Raw genomic sequence first — 17,009 nt, forward strand, 5'->3', positions numbered from 1 at the left:
CAGACATCGCATTGACTTTGTTGTCAAAAGCAAGATTCGAGGGAAGGGTTGGGGGCATCATCAGAGTGCTTTACCAAGGCTGCTGCATTGGGAGAGCCGGAAGCAGGGTGGCTGGGTATAGGCTTCAGGCATGTTCCAGGTAGAGGAGATGAGACCAACAGGCCTCCACTGCCTGGAGAGGTAAAAAGGAAGGGATGGATGAGAGTGATGGCCCAAAGGCCTGGCACATGGTAGGTCCTCCATAACTTTTTTTTTTTTGGTAAGAGACAGATGAATCAGGGGTGGAGCATCTGTAAGGGAGAAGTTGCCAGGTTTTGAACCAGAGCCTGTAGGAGACTCCTAGTGTGATTAACAGAACTAAGACAGGTGGAGGAAGTAGTGCAGGGCGTGATGCGTTCTGTTGGGCATGTGTGAGCCAGAGATGCTGGAGAGACACTCAGCACGATGTGGGCTCTTGCTCAGAGAGGCCGTATCTGGAGCCAGATCTGTGAATGAGTTCACTGAGGTGGGGAGGATTCCTGGGTGTGAGCCTTCCTGATCTGTCCGTCTCCTTTACAGTGCGGTTCGGAGGTCTGGTTTTGATATTCTAACCCACTGATTGTCCCAGGATAGCTGGAGTGTGTGTCGGGTACACATACTTAAATAAAGACAGAGCAGCCTAATGTCTGTATCTGACAGGGCTGCCAAGTGCTTCCTGCCAATTGTTTATTCAGTGTGCTCCCAGATGGCGAAAGTGTCCAGTCATCGTACTGGAGAAATCAGGTCCAAATTGGAAGGGCCCCATGTCTGTGGGTGGGCAGAGATGCATCTGGATAACTATTTCTTGAAACCCTCAGGACATTGGTTTCTGCTATCACAGAGAAGTGCGTGTTGGTGCCAGGTTTCAATTTTATGGTCGTACACTGTGAAATAGTCTAGCTGGCTTGTCCCCAGTGTGATATGAAGGGCTTCAGGTATGCATTTACATTTCTACTCCTACTGAAAGCTATTGGAATGGAGTCCCACATGCCCCAGCCAAAGGCACTGGAGCCTGACTCACCTTATGCTTGAATTTCCTCAGACATCAAAAATAAGCCTTTTGGCTGTAGATCAAGAGGTGGGATCATGAGGATTGATGTCAGGCGTGTGGAGGGCAGTGACAGGAAAGGAGGGGTACGGTCGGAGAAGTGGGTCGGGAAAAAGAGAAAGCAGCGGGTGTTCTTGTGACCTACCCTGGTGATCCTGAAAGCTGGCCCAAGATCAGTTCATTGCGAGTTGATATTGTGATCATGTCTACATCTCGCACCAGTGCAAATGGCCAAGGCATGCGGTGTGATCTCGACATCATTCGTAGCCCCCCGCGCCGTGCTACGTGAGGACGTAAAGTTCGGTGGACATGGATTTTTTTTAAAAGATTTATTTATTTAGTTATTTGACAGAGAGAGATCACAAGTAGGCAGAGAGGCAGGCAGAGAGAGAGAGAGAGGAGGAAGCAGGCTCCCTGCTGAGCAGAGAGCCTGATGCGGGACTCGATCCCAGGACCCTGAGATCATGACCTGAGCCGAAGGCAGCGGCTTAACCCACTGAGCCACCCAGGCGCCCGGACATGGATTTTTAATCAAGACTGGTGAATTGGAGGGATGTTTCCCTCTGTCTGTGGCATGAATGTAGACAGTAAGGCTTACTATTTCCAGACAGACTCCTCCGGAACTCCTACCAGAGGAGAGGAATCAGGCAAATTTCTTAAAACAGGGAAGCAAATGGGTTCATACCATTCTGTGGGGGACAAGGGGCAAAATGAGGGAGAAAAGTCGATTTCTTTGCTTCCGAGCCTGGGCCGGGAAGCAGATGGCAGATTTGACAGCAGTGTGCTTAGCAGAGCTGTCACTCTGGAACAAGCCTTCTTGCCAAGTTGGCAGCAGCTGTGTTTTGGAGTGTGGAAGTTGATTGGACAGGAATTTCCAGGCTCCTGGAGGATGTGTGGTCTCCCCATGCGGGTATGCAGGGGAATCTGTGTCATCATTAGGACCAATGAGTCATGGTCAGCTGATGATCAAGAAAACTGAGGCATACGAGATGGTCATGGGTAACTTTTTCAAGGAAGGAAGGAGGGGTTGATGTAGAAAATTCTCTACTTTCTGCTGCTGCTTTTGGTCTGAAACTCTTGATGCCTGCTTTTAATGTTTGAAACTGCATTAAATAGCAGAAGGGACTCTTATTTGGGAATCAGAACTTTTGACTGGTTTTCACTACCAACTACAAGCACATCAATGCTAAAATTACTGTTACTAAGCCCAGAGGGTTGCTGATCTTGTGGCTGGAGATGAAATGATGAAATAGACTTAGACCCTGCCCTCACGGAGGTTATAGCTAGCAGGAGAGGTGTATAATGAATTGGGCGACAGAGGGAGAATGTGAGGTGTCAGGGCTGGATCCAGAGATTGTGGAAGCACAAAGTGAGGGCAGTGCACCAGTGCTGGAAGTCAGGAAGAGCTTGCTGGAGGTCAGGATTATGTTGAAACTGGGTATAGAGGATGGGGCATTGGCCAGGGGAGGGCTGACAAGGCTGCCTGTTCTTGGAGAAGATGATAATATGTGCAGATCCCAGATGCAAAGAAGAAGGCATGGCTGGGGTATCCATGGATGTTGAATGTTTGCGGGGGGGGGGGCGGGGTTGGGAGGTTGGGGAATTAATACAGAGGAATTGATGAGCTGTGAAGCTTGAGAGAGAAGGAAGAGCTACCTGAATGGCTTTGTGTGCTGCATTAAGGAATTGGGACTATATTTTCAGGGTGTCCGTGATCCATGAGGATTTTAAAGCATGGCCTCATGTTTGTAATTAGCAAAATATGTCTGACTGTTGTATGGGGAAGAACTGATTAAGATTGAGACCAGAACAAGGGAGAAAGGTCAGGAGATTCTGGGTTCTAAAGGGGGAAGGAATGAAGATAGTTACAGGTGGTAGGGAATAGACAAAAAGTAGGTTAACTTGAGAAACTTAAGGAGGGAGCAGTTGTGATTTGGGTACTGATTGGGCATTGGGTTGAGTAATAAGGAGAAGTTTAAAGGACCCCAGGTGGTCGGGTGTGGGTGCTAGGGTAGATAACAGTGCCATTTAGGAAAGGAGACACTAGAATGGAACAGATTCCAGTTGGGCATGGATTTTTGCAGGTCATTTTCCACAGGAAGCAGACTCTGAAATATTTCCTTGTCCTTTATTAGGAAGGATCTGTCAGGATCAGTTCTAGGGTAGAGAGAGATCCTGAAGGAAGCAGAATCAGGCAAATACAGTTACCAAAACACTTCAGTCATTCCTCCAGGGAGTTCTGGAGCCAGAATGACTTTTCAGAGGGATCCCTAGTTGGAGCAAGGGGCCAGGACTTTGCCCTCCTTTACCAACCACTCACTGTATGTGGGCTAGCCTAGGGAGAGCATTTGACCTTGGATGAGGGGACTTGTCAAGTCCTAGAAGGGCAAGTCCTAGATCACTGTTCAGCTGAGCTGGTCTTCATCTGTTTCCCCAGTAGCTGCCGGAATGAGTCCTTTGGCCATCCAGGGGGAGCTGGGTGGCACACCACCGCATCAACTATGGGATCATGTTGTTAAGTATACGAAATCTCTGGGCTTTCTTCTTCCTGTGGTTAACAAAGGATGTTGGAGAAGTTGATTGCTGAGGTCTGTAGATACTTCAGTGTTCCATGACAGCTGGAAGCTTAGAGAACTAGGAAACTACCAAATTAACTTGTTTTTAACAAATGCAGAAATAGAAACTCTAAGAGCTAAGGTTGTTTTTATAAGGCACAGAGTGACTGGTAGAGATGCTGTAGCATGCACGTCTGCTGCCTCGCCTGAAGGCTAGGGTAGAAGGTGCTTCTTCTGTGCTGAAGGAGTAATCAGGCCCTTAGTTCCCCATTCCTGTTGATGTGGCTGGAGACCCAGTAGGGTCAGATCAAATTAACATATTCTGCACTTGTCTAAAAGTGAGTCAGCAAGTTGAATTGAGGACTGAGTCCCAGGAGAAACTGAATTGAATGGGCGGGGGGAGGGGGGAGTTCCATTTATGTTTTTTACCTTTTCTGCAAGGCCTGCCTCTACTTCATGCCTTCCCTAGTAGCCTGCTAAGCTCACCTTTCCAAAGACAGTCTCTCTAGGGCATGGATAAGTAGGCTGGTTTGGCTTATATTTCTCAATGTTTTTTAACTTAGTAGGAACACAGAGTATAATAAGGGCATGCATTTCCCACGATCACAAGAGGAAAGAAAACCGGTGTCCTTCTGCATCAGGGCTGAGGTTCTGACGATCGAACATAGAAGTCCCCTTTTACTTACTCATTCATTTTATGGCTTAGAGTGTAAGAATCAAAGGTACCACTATTGTGCTCCACAGAGATGACCACTGCTGCTTCCTTGTTTTCACTTCTGACCACATCAATTCATTTTCTGGTTCCTTTAGCAGTGACATTGAAATAGTTGTATATCCTTAGAGTGACGGACTGGTGGCAGATAGAGTGAAGATGACCATTTGACGCAGACCTGACAGTTGTCCTTACAACAGTCCTCTCCCCATGTCTTACTCCAGCCAAAGATTTTTTTTTTAAGTAGGTCCCACACCCAGTGTGGGGCTCAGACTGATGACCCTGAGATCAAGAGTTGCATGGTCCACCAATTGAGCCAGCCAGGCACCCCACAAAGAGATTCTTCCTCTTTAGAATTCACTGAACTTGGATGACACCTCTAGGGGTCAGTTAGTTGCATAGCATGACTGACCTGTTTTTCTGTTTTTGTTACAGCAAAATGTATCTATGGAGGAAAAGTCCTTGCAGAAGGCCAGCGGATTTTAACAAAGAGCTGCCGGGAATGCAGAGTAAGTTTCCGTCTTACGATTCCCATCCCTTGTTGGGGGTGGTGGTTACCAGAGAGATAGATGGGCTTTGATAGGGATCTGGAGTTGGCCTGAGTGGGTCCCTGAGGAGAAGGACTCATTGGGGGCAGGGGAGGGGCCTGCTTGTCCAGGATGGGAAGGTCTCACCCACCGTCCTCACTGTGCTAGCTTCTGGTCAGCTGTGGATCCGGTACCTTGGGGGTAGCTTCTGAAGGATGTGAGAGGGTGAAGGGATCCAGCAGTTACAAGGAGTCAGGGAGCTTGGCAAGTGGCCCTGGGAAAGGGTTTTGTATTGATTTGGGGGAAATCACTTTGTGATGCCAGCCCTGGAAGGTGTATCTCTACTCCCAAGTGTCTTAAAGATTATGAGGAAAAGCCTTTCCCCTGCCTGTGCCGCCCCCCCGCCCCCCCGCCCCGATCTATTTCTTGGAGTAAGATGTATAGAAGCAGAGATCTTCAGTCATCATTCAGCTAACATACCTGGATCAACTGCTCCATACTAGCCCGGTACTGTTCTAGGTGTGTAACGGTGAACACAAACAAGTCCCTGCTTTTATAGAACTTGTAGTCTAGTGTGGGAGACAGATAATAAAAGAAACAATATGTAATATAATGGAAAATCCTATAAAAATACAGAGACTGAAGAGAGAGAGAGCTTTTGGGTGGGTGTGGGTGGTCTGGGAAGGCCTTTCTGCGGAGGTACTGTTTGAACAAAGTGCGGGAGCTAGCCATGCAGTTACTGGGGTGAGGGGCCATCCTTGGAGCGGAAGAGTGAGAGACAGAGGGAAGGAAGGGAAGGAGGGAGCATGCGTGTGAGGTGGCGCATTACAGGGAAGCCACCGTCCTACAGGGAAGCGCAGCTAGTTTTGTGGGGGCATTTCCAGAGAGACTGACAGGAACGACTTGGGCCTCAGAATAGCCCATCTTTGGACGTGGTTGTAACTACACCATTTCATTGGCTTTTCATCACATCCTTGAGGAAAAGAAAGGAATCTCTATTAAGGATGGAGGAGAATGAGGCATTTAGAGACCTGAAAATGAGCTGGAGGAACTTGAATCCGATTCTTTATTGGGGCCATGGTGGTGGAGGAGGTGTGGGGAGGTGGGTGGAGGAAAGGCTCTTAAGCTGTTTCCTGTCTCTCACTGGCTAGAATTTACCCCGGTGGGGGGGGGGGGGTGGTTAACTCCCTCTGACTTTCCTATTGTATTTCCCATCCCCCCTTTCTTGGCTACCACTGGGAAAGGCAGAGATTTTCTTGCTCCAGACGGTCTGGTGGGGATGGAGGTACGGTGGTCTTTCTGCATCAGTGGATGCTGTGTGTAGGAGCTCCTCAGTCCATGGCAGAGGCAGGGAGGTGTGGCAGCGAGAGCTCTGTGATCTCTGTCAGCAAGGCAGGCCACTGGACTTGGGCACGGGGAGAGCTGGTGGTGGTGGTGAAGGGTGTGAGGCTGTTCTCCAACCTGGGGCCAGCACAGGACCACCTATTGGGTGGGTCGGATGAGATAAAGCATGTGAAGAACAAGAAACCAACTCTTGTTTCAAATATTTTTACCAAGTGTTTTTAGAAGTTAAGATACAGGTTTTTTTTTTGTTGTTGTTGGTGTTGTTGTTTTTATTTTTAACCAAGATGAATAAACTCTTTTCATAGTCTTGATCAGTTTTGTTCAATTATTGCTGCCCTGCAACAATTCGTTAGTGACTATTTTTTGACTTAATGATGTGAGTTTTTGTGTTAAAGGAAATTCAGGTTGAAGCACAGTGATTAGTAAAGAACTTGAAAGTGTTTATATTTAACCAATGACAGAGACTGTCACCCTAAATAAGAAAGAAAGGAAGAATTGTATTTTCCCCAACACAGAGTTCTAGGGGTCATAAAATAATGTACTCTAATCAGGAGGATTTAAAAATGTTAATTACCAGGTACTTCTTATCAGAAATAGTTTTGAAAATAAAGTTAAAAAAGGTTTTGTGCCTAATTATGGGGCTGGACTAAATGGATGTAGAGGCACTTATGCTACTGTAATCACAGTTCATATTATTTTCAAAATCATGCAAAGGGGTTTGTCTCTATTGAACCATTTGAAATTATGATCTTGCTCATTAAATATGTTAAAGGTTGATTAGAATTATCTGATTTAATCAGCAGTCAAGGCAAGCCCTTTTCATTACAAAAAAAACCAACAACTTCTCTGAGTGCTTATTTTTTTTTAAAAGTCTCCATACCATTTTAAATATATCTTTTCACAAAAGCAAATACATACTCCAGATGCCAGAATCATGAGTATAGAGGAACAAGTACAAGGAAGAGACAGGGAATTGCTCCAGAATCTCCCCACCTAGAGATAAGCGCGAGCAGTTTAATTTTTGACAGCCAGGATGAAATGTAGCTTACCGACTTGGTTTGGGTTCCCCGAAAAGCAGACCCTACAGTAAGGATTTCAGTACAAATGATCCATTAAGGTAGTGCCCTTAGGAGCCACCAGGAAGAGTGTTGGAGGAGAAAGAATGGGGAAAGGCAAGGAGCCAAGCAAGGATGGGATTTCGGGTGAAAGGCCTCACATAGCCTGGTTCCAGTAGGGGTATTGGGAGTGTAAATTACACCGCAGCTATGGGCTCCCCTCGAGGTAAAGAGCCTTCCATGGCCATCAGTCCCTGGCTTTGGTCATGAAGTTGGGATGTAGAACTTGGGAGTAACTGTCTCTGCTCTCTGCCTGGCAGAGGGGCTCCCGTGTCCGAGGAGTGCCTTCTGAGGGTGGCCAGGATGAGCCATTAGCAACAAAACATTCTGAAGCTGGGGAATGGGCACACGGCACTCCTAAAAGGGATACATCAGTGTCCATCACTCTTACTTATGCAAGGAGGCAGGAGATAATGCATTAATTTGACAGATAGACGTAGAGGCATTAATGGTGAGTAAGCATTCTGTTTTCCTCTGCATTAAAGCTTATGCCACAGATGAGAAGATTATTAATGCCCATCGGTTAGTAATGATTGGTTTGAGTCCCTGTTGCAGAAACTGAGGTACAGCTGATAGGCATAGTGGCTGAGGACCGGTGCCAACTCTTGAGGCTGGATGGCACCCACATGTGGCCTGGATTGAGGGGTGAGAAGGAAACGTTAGCTGTGAAGGAGACTCGGCATACCTAGCGGGCTACATTCTCAGATCTTAGGACCAGTTTTAAGATAAGAGAAAAGCAAGAGATCTGGATAACTTGGATCTGATCAGGAAACCAAGAACAAGGAGGATGAAGACACTACAAGGAATGTCAGGGGCAGGACTGTCAGAGGCAGGACTGTCAGGCTGGAAATGACAAGAAAGGGGAGGAAGCCATGGTGCCAATTATCCAAATGATGAGTTGTTAGAAATCAAATGGGTATGCTCATCATTGTTGATGTTCCTAATTAGGAATGGATGTGCCTGGTGAAGTGGGAGTTCTTGTCCCATGGTCCACAGGAAACCGAGCATCTCAGAAATGGGGAACTCTCTCTCCCCCGTCCTTCCCGGCTGCCCAGCTCCCTCCTCGTCCCCCATCTATGTTAAAACATATCTTTTCACCTTAAATGAGACTCCTTTTCAAGCGTGAGTCTTAGTTGACTTAAACAGCTTCTTAGGAATAGGAGAGAAAAACCTCAATATTTTAGATAAAATACTCTCAAACCCTTTTTTAATAATGGTCTAATTTTTAGAATTCAGAATAAAACTAAACACAGATGCTAGTGATGTTACCAAAAAAAAAAAGACCTCTGGTGAATGAGGTCATAAAGATTCACCAGGTGAATATTTAAAATTTTATTGTAAGCGATTTTATTGCCATACAGGGAAAAATCTAGTGCTTCTCTAACCCTCACTGTGGTCATTCATACTTGGATAATTTGGCTCTTGCCTGTTTTGTCTGCCAGGAAAGTCTCTTCTTCCTTATGCTGTTATTCAAATGTGGCGGCATCTTTATCATTTCTCCCTACCTGGGTAGCATGATTCTTTGACGACACATTATCATACCTTAATTATAGAACATTTTTTTAGCCCTTACCGTATTGTTTTAGGGTTTTTTGTTGAGATTGTCCTTTCTTCCTGCACTCCAGCTAGGGACTCACCAAGCACAAGGAAGACATGTCGCGTAGCTTTGGGTTCTCGGTGCGTGTGATCCTTGAGTGCTAAAGCTGGCTCCTAGAAGCTCACGAGCAGAGTGCTCATTTTATATAACTTCCCTGCTCTTTTTAGGGATACCATGTTGGCGATTCTAAATTGGTCGTCATCAGAATGTTCGTACCACAGAAATCCACAAACCCTACAATTTAGGGCTCCCCGTCCAACAGCCCATTGTTATCTTAGCAGCGTACCACTATTAGTGACTTTTTGCTGCACAGAACTTACTTGAAGATTACTGGTTGACGTTGAGGCTGTTTAGACCTAGAAAAAGATGCTTTCTCTGCCAGGAGTCTCATCAGTTTCATCTGCGACTTTGTCATTATTGTGGAATTCCTGGGAGGACTGTTAATTACTGAAGCTTGTTATCACTGCGGGCTGTTGACAACGCGCCTTATAGATTTGTATCCTCAACTAAAAAATACGAACACTGTTTTGTTTCCCGATGATTTGGCTTCCAGGATGGAGTTTTAGTAAAAATCACAGAAGCGTGCCCTCCTTTGAACTGCTCCGAAAAGGACCACATTCTCCCAGAGAATCAGTGCTGCCGTGTCTGTAGAGGTAAGGGGGGCCTTGGTGGTGAGGCTGTGGGTGGGATGGGGGGGCGCATGAGGGTTTAATGCATAGTGTGAAGGTTGTAACAGGGGTTCCGCTCTGCTCTGCTACCTCGAAGCTTGTGTATCCTAGTTACCTTTCTCAGCCGCAGTTGCCTCAGTTATAAACTGAGGGTAATGATAGTCTTACTACTCAGGCCTGCCGGGAGGGTTAAACGGGAAAATGCCTAAGTACCTGGTATCATGCCTAGCATGTGATAACTGTTTCGTAAGTGACAGTTCCTGTAAGAAGAATGATCGTGTCTGCAACAATGGTTATTATAACCCTCATCATTATTAGATTTTTCTCTTGAGTGGCATTGCTAGACATACTGTTTAGCCCCTTCTGTGAACCAATTTCTGTATCGGACAGAGACCTATAGTGAATCTTTTCTCAGAGAATTACATGCAACTTTTTTACTTCATGCAAGGAAAAAGAAGAAAAAAAAAAGGCTTTAGCTAAGTAACAAAACTAACTGCTAATTCATTCTCTGGCAGAAATTGTTTTGCTTCCTTTTCCTGGACTTTTCTTTTTTCCCACATTTTGTCATCTTCAAACCCCAGATCACATAACCTTTCCTCTCTGAAAGGACTCATCGTGGTAGAATTGCGTGGATGGGGAGAACCTAAAATTGGTTCAAAATCTTATGGAACAAATCCAGTCAAACTCCCCTCTATTACGTAGAAGTTGTACCCGCTGCACATCCTTTTCTACATTCTCAAATACTTATGGAGTTGGATCCTTCCAGGCTCTCCCTTAAATCTTCTAGACCATAGTGGTTGAGCTTAGGTCACTCCATATTTCACTTTGTTCTATCTTTTCTCTAGCACAAGGGTTGGCAGATACTGTCTGTCAAGGACCACAAAGTAATTATTTTAGGCTTTGTGCTCCAGAAGGTTTCTGTTGCAACAACTCAACTCGGCTGTTTGGCCAAAGTAACCGAGACAATAGGTGAATGAATGTGATTGTTAGAATATAGTTTCATTTACAAGAGGAGGTAGCGGCCCATAATTTGTTGACCTCCTCCTCTAGCATCCTCAGATGTGCAGGAATGTTCTATGTTTTATCATGGAGTGTTCAGCTTCTGCGGTGGTTTCTCTGCTTGGTCATGTGAAAGCTACATTTTGGTAAAAATTCCTAGGACAGGGGCGCCTGGGTAGCTCAGTCATTCAGTGTCTGCCTTCGGCTCAGGTCATGTTCTCAGGGTCATGGGATTGAGCCCCGCATTGGACTCCCTGCTCAGCGGGAAGCCTGCTTCTCCCTTCCCCTTCTCCCTTCTCCCTCCCCCTGCTTGTAGTCTCTCTCTTGATGGCTCTCTCTCTGTCAAAAAAATAAATAAAATCTTAAAAAAAATTCCCAGGGCATCTTAGTATGTTGATAGCCAAGAATGGCTAACCATGCCATCAGAATATCTTCCCCAATCCATCTGCCTTTTGGCTACAAGCATCTTAACCCCTAAGATGTTGTAGAAACACGTAAAGATTGACTGGGACTTCCAGAGGGATGCATTTATTAGTAACCGCGATAGGGCTGTCTAAGGTAGGTCTAATAATTTAATGCAAAATCCATCACTTGCTATTTGTGAAGGTGCCAAGCGAGACTCTGTTTATGTAAATCATTCCTGATTTATGGTTTCATTAGAGCAGAATCATTGATTATCCCACCGAAACTCAAGAGTAATTTTGCTGCTCTGACCCAGTTTACAATAGACTTGGTGTCACTGCTTCTGCTAATTCTTCTCCAGAATGTGTGCACTTCTTTATCACTGAAGACACTGAGAGATGGGATCTCTCACTGAAAAACAGATTGATTCAGGGTTCCACTGCTGCAACCTTGTGGCTTTTAGGAAACCTTGACACAGCTTTGAGGGAAAAGTGGGAGGCAGGAGTAAAATTTCCTAGATTATATTATAGCTAGGACCAGTTTGTGAAACTGAGGATTTTCTTCTTTCTCCTGATTCCTTCTTGGGCAGGAAACTACCAGATGTGTTGGGAGGGGGCTGCTGACAGTTCTTTTGGAAGTGTCTTTGTCCAAGAGGGTTGGTTATTCTCTTTGACACTTCTACATTTCAACAGGAACAAGACAGTGTCTTCAGAAAAGATACGATAAGGAGGGCCTTTTGCTGGGGAATGGGTTAAATTAAGCCATTCAGGTATATGGGTTCTCTGATTCACTCCCAACTCCGAGTTCAGACCCTGGAATGGAGGAAGCATTATTGTAGACAGAGGTCTTTTCAGCCCCATTCACTGTTGTTACCATCCCTTCTGTCAACCCAGAGCAGAGCTCAGAACATCCAGCCCACTTGTCCACATGCTGGCGCTTGCTCTGGCTAGCAGACAATCAGAAAAGGAAAGGAGAATTTTTTTTTTTTTTTCCAGTGCAGAGGGTTAGTCTCTTCATTCTGAAAATGCAGAACTTAAATGAAGATTGACAAAAAGGCAACTCAGGTGAGCTCCAAGGTGTGTTGTCTCAAACTATGCTGTCCATGAACTTAATTCCAGATCCCCCCCCCCTCTTTTTAAAGATTTTATTCATTTATTTGACAGACAGAGATCATAAGTAGGCAGAGAGGCAGGCAGAGGGACAGGAGGAAGCAGACTCCCTGCTGAGCAGAGAGCCCGACTCAGGGTTTGATCCCAGGACCCTGAGATCATGACCTGAGCTGAAGGTAGAGGCTTAATCCACTGAGCCACCCAGGTGTCCCAGTTCCAGATCTCTTTTTTTGTTTGTTTTTAAATTTTTATTTCTTTTCAGCCTAACAGTATTCATTGTTTTTGCACCACACCCACTGCTCCATGCAATGCATGCCCTCCATAATACCCACCACGTGGTTCCCCCAACCTCCCACCCCCCACCCCTTCAAAACCCTCAGATTGTTTTTCAGAGTCCATAGTCTCTCATGGTTCATCTCCCCTTCTAATTTTCCTCAACTCCCTTCTCCTCTCCATCTCCCCATGTCCTCCATGTTATTTGTTATGCTCCACAAATAAGTGAAACCATATGATAATTGACTCTCTCTGCTTGACTGATTTCACTCAGCATCATCTCTTCCAGTCCCGTCCATGTTGCTACAAAAGTTGTGTATTCATCCTTTCTGATGGAGGCATAATACTCCATAGTGTATATGGACCACATCTTCCTTATCCATTTGTCCGTTGAAGGGCATCTTGGTTCTTTCCACAGTTTGGCGACCGCTTAATTCCAATATTTCCCAAAAAGATCTTCAGAAGTAGCATCATAATCTTTCATAATATCATGGGAAATATTGCTCCCCTTGGACTTCTTCTACCTTTTCCTCTGTGTTGATGTTTTCTGCATCTTGCCAGAAGAGGAGGGGTTGGTTCATTTCTGTTCTGACAAGACCTGGAACGCCCACTGGGCCTTTTCGAAAGCCTGTTATTCAATCCTCCCTTCCCCCCACCAGCTTTCTCTCTGTAAAACAGAAAGTAATGAAAAGGTGACAAACACTCAATTTCTATGTAAAGTAATTTTTAGCCTGCATATGGAGAGGCTGTACCATTTGCTTTGTGGATTGAGATTGCCTAGTGACTGGCAGGCAGTAAGTGAGCAGAGAGGCTGGCCTCTGATGACCCGATGGGTGTTTCGGGGAAGAGTACCACGGTGTGACTTCAGCTGTGTGGCTTCTGACACCCAGCTGTTATTGATTACAGAAACCCAAGCAGCTATAGTCTTGCTCAATACCTGCATGGAGGGCCTTTAATTAGCATATTTATCATCTCTGTCTGTCTTACTGTGAATGTCAGGTCATTAGTCTGAGGGAAATCACCCTATGAGAGCGTATCATTCCTTAGAAGTCTGGATCACAGCCTTCTTCAGGCCTGCTTAGGGAATGGATGTTTTCTGGGGTTTATTTTCATTAGGACTCCTTTGAGCCACCTGACCCAAGAAAGTCTAGACTGGGAATGTAAGACAATGAAGAAAGTGCTTCTTGCTTTTTGCCCTAGTTGGCTGGCCATAAAATATTCAGAAAGTGCTCATTTTTTTTTTTTAATGTTTCAATGATTGTATCTTATGAATTCATTAAGTACAGGAAATGAGGTAGATGGAGAAACATTCTGACCACATGGAATAATTCTGTCACTGTCCTGTCTGTGACTTGGAAGGAAATGATTTTTAGTACCAGCTATGTTGTTGGCTCAGTGTATTTCTTAAACAAATTATGTTCAACCCATTTTGCTGAGTTATAGCTCATTGCCTTGATTCTGAAACTAATTTTTGTTGAGTCATGCCCATTTTCTTAGGTAGTTATACAGTTTACCATTGCCTCCTTCTCCCCCAAGACTAATCAAGGAGAGATTAAGATTTCTCCTGAGTTTTTCTCTTTGTAGGAATTAAAACTAAGACCACAGAGTTAAGAATAACAGACTCTGCCAGACTTGTGGCGTTCACTGTCTCAATAGAACTGATGTCCAGATGCTTCTTTGACTCTTGGGTCATACCAAATGCTGTAACTAATTCCTCTGCCCTTTAAAGAGAAATGAAGGCAATCAGGTGAACTGGTGGTTAAATCCACAGGGCAGTTGGTGCAGCCAGGGTGTCCCTAAGGAAGGGACTAAAGGACAGTTAGGGAGGACAGAAGTCCAAAGAATAGTAATAGACGTTGGCGGGAGGATGCCATTCTGCAGTTGCTGGAGCCCAGGGTACCCATCACCACCAGTAACATCCAGAATAGCCCTAATCCCCGCTGAGGTTTCTCTCTGCTACCTCAGGATAGTTTGTGCCAACAGCGTGCAATTCGCTTACCTTCATCATTATGTTAAGGCAATGGCTGTGGTGGGAGCCTGACCACTTAAAGTGTGAGGCAAAAAGGGGAGTGGGCACTGGAGTGATATCTATGCTCCTGCTTGGAAGAAGTAATGAAAGTGTGAATGCAGCCCCAGAAGAACAAGACTGCTCATGAATCGTCAGTAGGCTCCATTAAAGGGGGGCAAAAAGCCAACCGTCTTGACCACGCGTCCTCCACGCTGCTCCAGGAAAACACACCGATCATTTGGCCCATTCCAGAATTCTTGACACACTCCTCATAATTTATTCTAATTGTAGCTTCAATGTCGCTAGTGACTTTGGAGGGTTTTCCACTGCGTGTTTAAGACTTTGGGTGTTGGGAAAAAAGTTCTTGCCAACATCTGTTCCCAGTGTGTTTATCTGTAATTTTAATTCATGCTCACTTGCCTTGTCATCTGGCCTGGACTGAAATGAGTTGAGATTATTTGTTCTATTTAAGATTTTATGCCCTTCAATTAAGTCCTCTGAAGACTTTTGGCATCGTATGATTTCCCCCCGCTAGTCTTCCTCATCATTCTAGTCTCCAGCAGAATTTTTAATTGACATGGTTTTAGAGAGAGGGTTTTCAGGGTATTTGAGACTAAAAGAGGCCTGGGAAAGAGGCACTTAATGAGTATATTATCTAGTGCCTATGTAGAGGAACTGGCAGTTCGCAGCTGGGGCAGGTCCTGTGCATACTGAGAGCTGGAATCTGATCACCCTCCCAGCAGCCATGGGCTGAGGTGGGCTGGAAAGACAGGGCTCTCTGCTCAACTGTTGAGGCTGGGAGTGGAGGGTATTTGGAGATGAGTACAATCTCCGGACATCGGAGACTTTCACAGCCGTGAAAGTGCTGTAATGTATCAGGGCCCATGGAGCCTCTAGAAGGAGACACACTGTCTTAGAGGAAGATCTGAAACTAAGGGCAGGCTGCTTTGGATAGGGAGACCCTTAAGTGTAGACTACTGTAAAAGAGATGGTTTGCTATCTAAGAGAGAATCTGGGAGAGTCCAGAGCTCAGTCTCTACTGGGCTCATCCTATAGGCTTAACCCCATCAACAAGGAGGCAATAGAATGTTCTTACCGCCAAGGGCCCAGGCTTCTGTGGTATGTGTGTTGGTTGTGGAGTACGTATGGGTGTTGAGTTTTCATAAAGGATCTTTGGGCCATATCCCTCCCAGGCACTCCGTGGGTGGAGTTATCTCTTTACCAGTGAGGCACACGGAATATACTGTACTTCACATACCTTAGTTCTTATGTGACTTCCAAGGTTGGGCAAGCAGAAGTGATGGGAAAGCTTTTTCGGGATTTAAGTTAAGAGTGCATTTTTCCATTGTCCAGATACATCATTTCAGAGACAACTTGCTTGACCTAAAGGAGGACACGTTAGGGGTAGGAGATTGGGGGAAAGAAAGGATGCTCTTGGTGGAATCAAACTTGAGCCGCGGAGACAAATCAAATCTTGCCCAAGGCTAGTGGCCTACTGATTCCTTGTGGAAGTCAGAGTATTGAATCATAAAGATGCTTGTCCATTATTGACTGTGGAAGCCAGAGATGCGGCTGAACGGATGAATGGTTTTTCTATCATTATAAAAAGTGTAGGGTGGGATCTAGAGAGTGGCAGTGTGTGTGTGTGTGTGTGTGTGTGTGTGGCGGCTCATTATAATATGCAGGGCTCTGATATGCAGATGAGGCTGGTGGCTTTAAAGACAGCAAGCTGTTCATGTTATGGTCTTCCAGGGACAACAGAACTCTAGATACAGGACCATTAGGGGAGTTCACATTTTAGACTGTACACAACTAAGAAGTGTGACCTCAGCATTTCTGTTGCTTCACTAATTTCCTTGAACATGATATGGGCATGTGCTGCTTCATGTGTTTGGGAACTCCTCCTACCCTTTGTCCAGTCAGCCTCACTCAGCCTTCACATGGCTTTAGATCTTGTATTAGGACCCTTTTCTAGGATACATTCTTGAAAGCACCTTGTCCTCTCCATCAGAGCATCTCCGTACAACCCAGTACTGCACGTAGGTCATTCCTGCGTGTGTGTTGGATGACTGAGAGCACGGTTATGCCTTTTACGGCATTTTTGTTGTTGTTCTCTGCTTTTAGCCTCACACAGTGCCTGGATAACCAGTAGGTACTTGTCATATGGATAAATGGTGCCCATGCTAGGAACTAAAATTAAGGAGGCATTCACATAAGACCTGAAACTCATTTCTGTAGAGAATGTGTCTTCCTCTGAGTATCTGCTCATGGTCGCCATTTGAGGCCAAGCTCCAAGTGGGTCTCACCCACCTTAGTATCTTATTCAGGGATGATACACTGTCATGGGATTAAGTTAAATTTCTTCTGACTTGGTGTATCCAGGTGGCAAGCTACCATGGAATGTGTCCTGGAGAAAGAAACAAGGTTTGTTCTTTTGGAAAGATCAGGACACATCATGGACTAGAGAATGCTGATGCCTAGAGGAGTCCTGGTCTCTTTAGGCCAGGGTTAGCATTCCTGGAATGGGAATGTCCCTTGATGATTAAAATGCAGACTGGGCAGTCATGTGGGCTGGGGTGGAGAGACGGGGTATTAGAATCATATTTGGGTTTTTAGCCCTATTCCACCCGTCAC

General features: G+C 45.4%; 1 protein-coding gene across 2 annotated transcripts in view; it reads left to right on the plus strand.

The window, feature by feature from the left end:
• NELL1 (neural EGFL like 1) overlaps positions 1-17,009 on the plus strand; it is an 823,138-nt gene that overhangs the window by 198,117 nt on the left and 608,012 nt on the right. For both annotated transcript variants that reach the window (XM_082747362.1, XM_082747363.1), the window contains exons 10-11: positions 4,769-4,842; positions 9,470-9,569. In XM_082747362.1, coding sequence (XP_082603488.1) covers positions 4,769-4,842; positions 9,470-9,569 — 174 coding nt within the window. The remainder of the gene's footprint in view (positions 1-4,768; positions 4,843-9,469; positions 9,570-17,009) is intronic.

This window comes from Mustela nivalis, assembly GCF_964662115.1.
Source record: "Mustela nivalis genome assembly, chromosome: 9".
NCBI lineage: Eukaryota > Metazoa > Chordata > Mammalia > Carnivora > Mustelidae > Mustela > Mustela nivalis.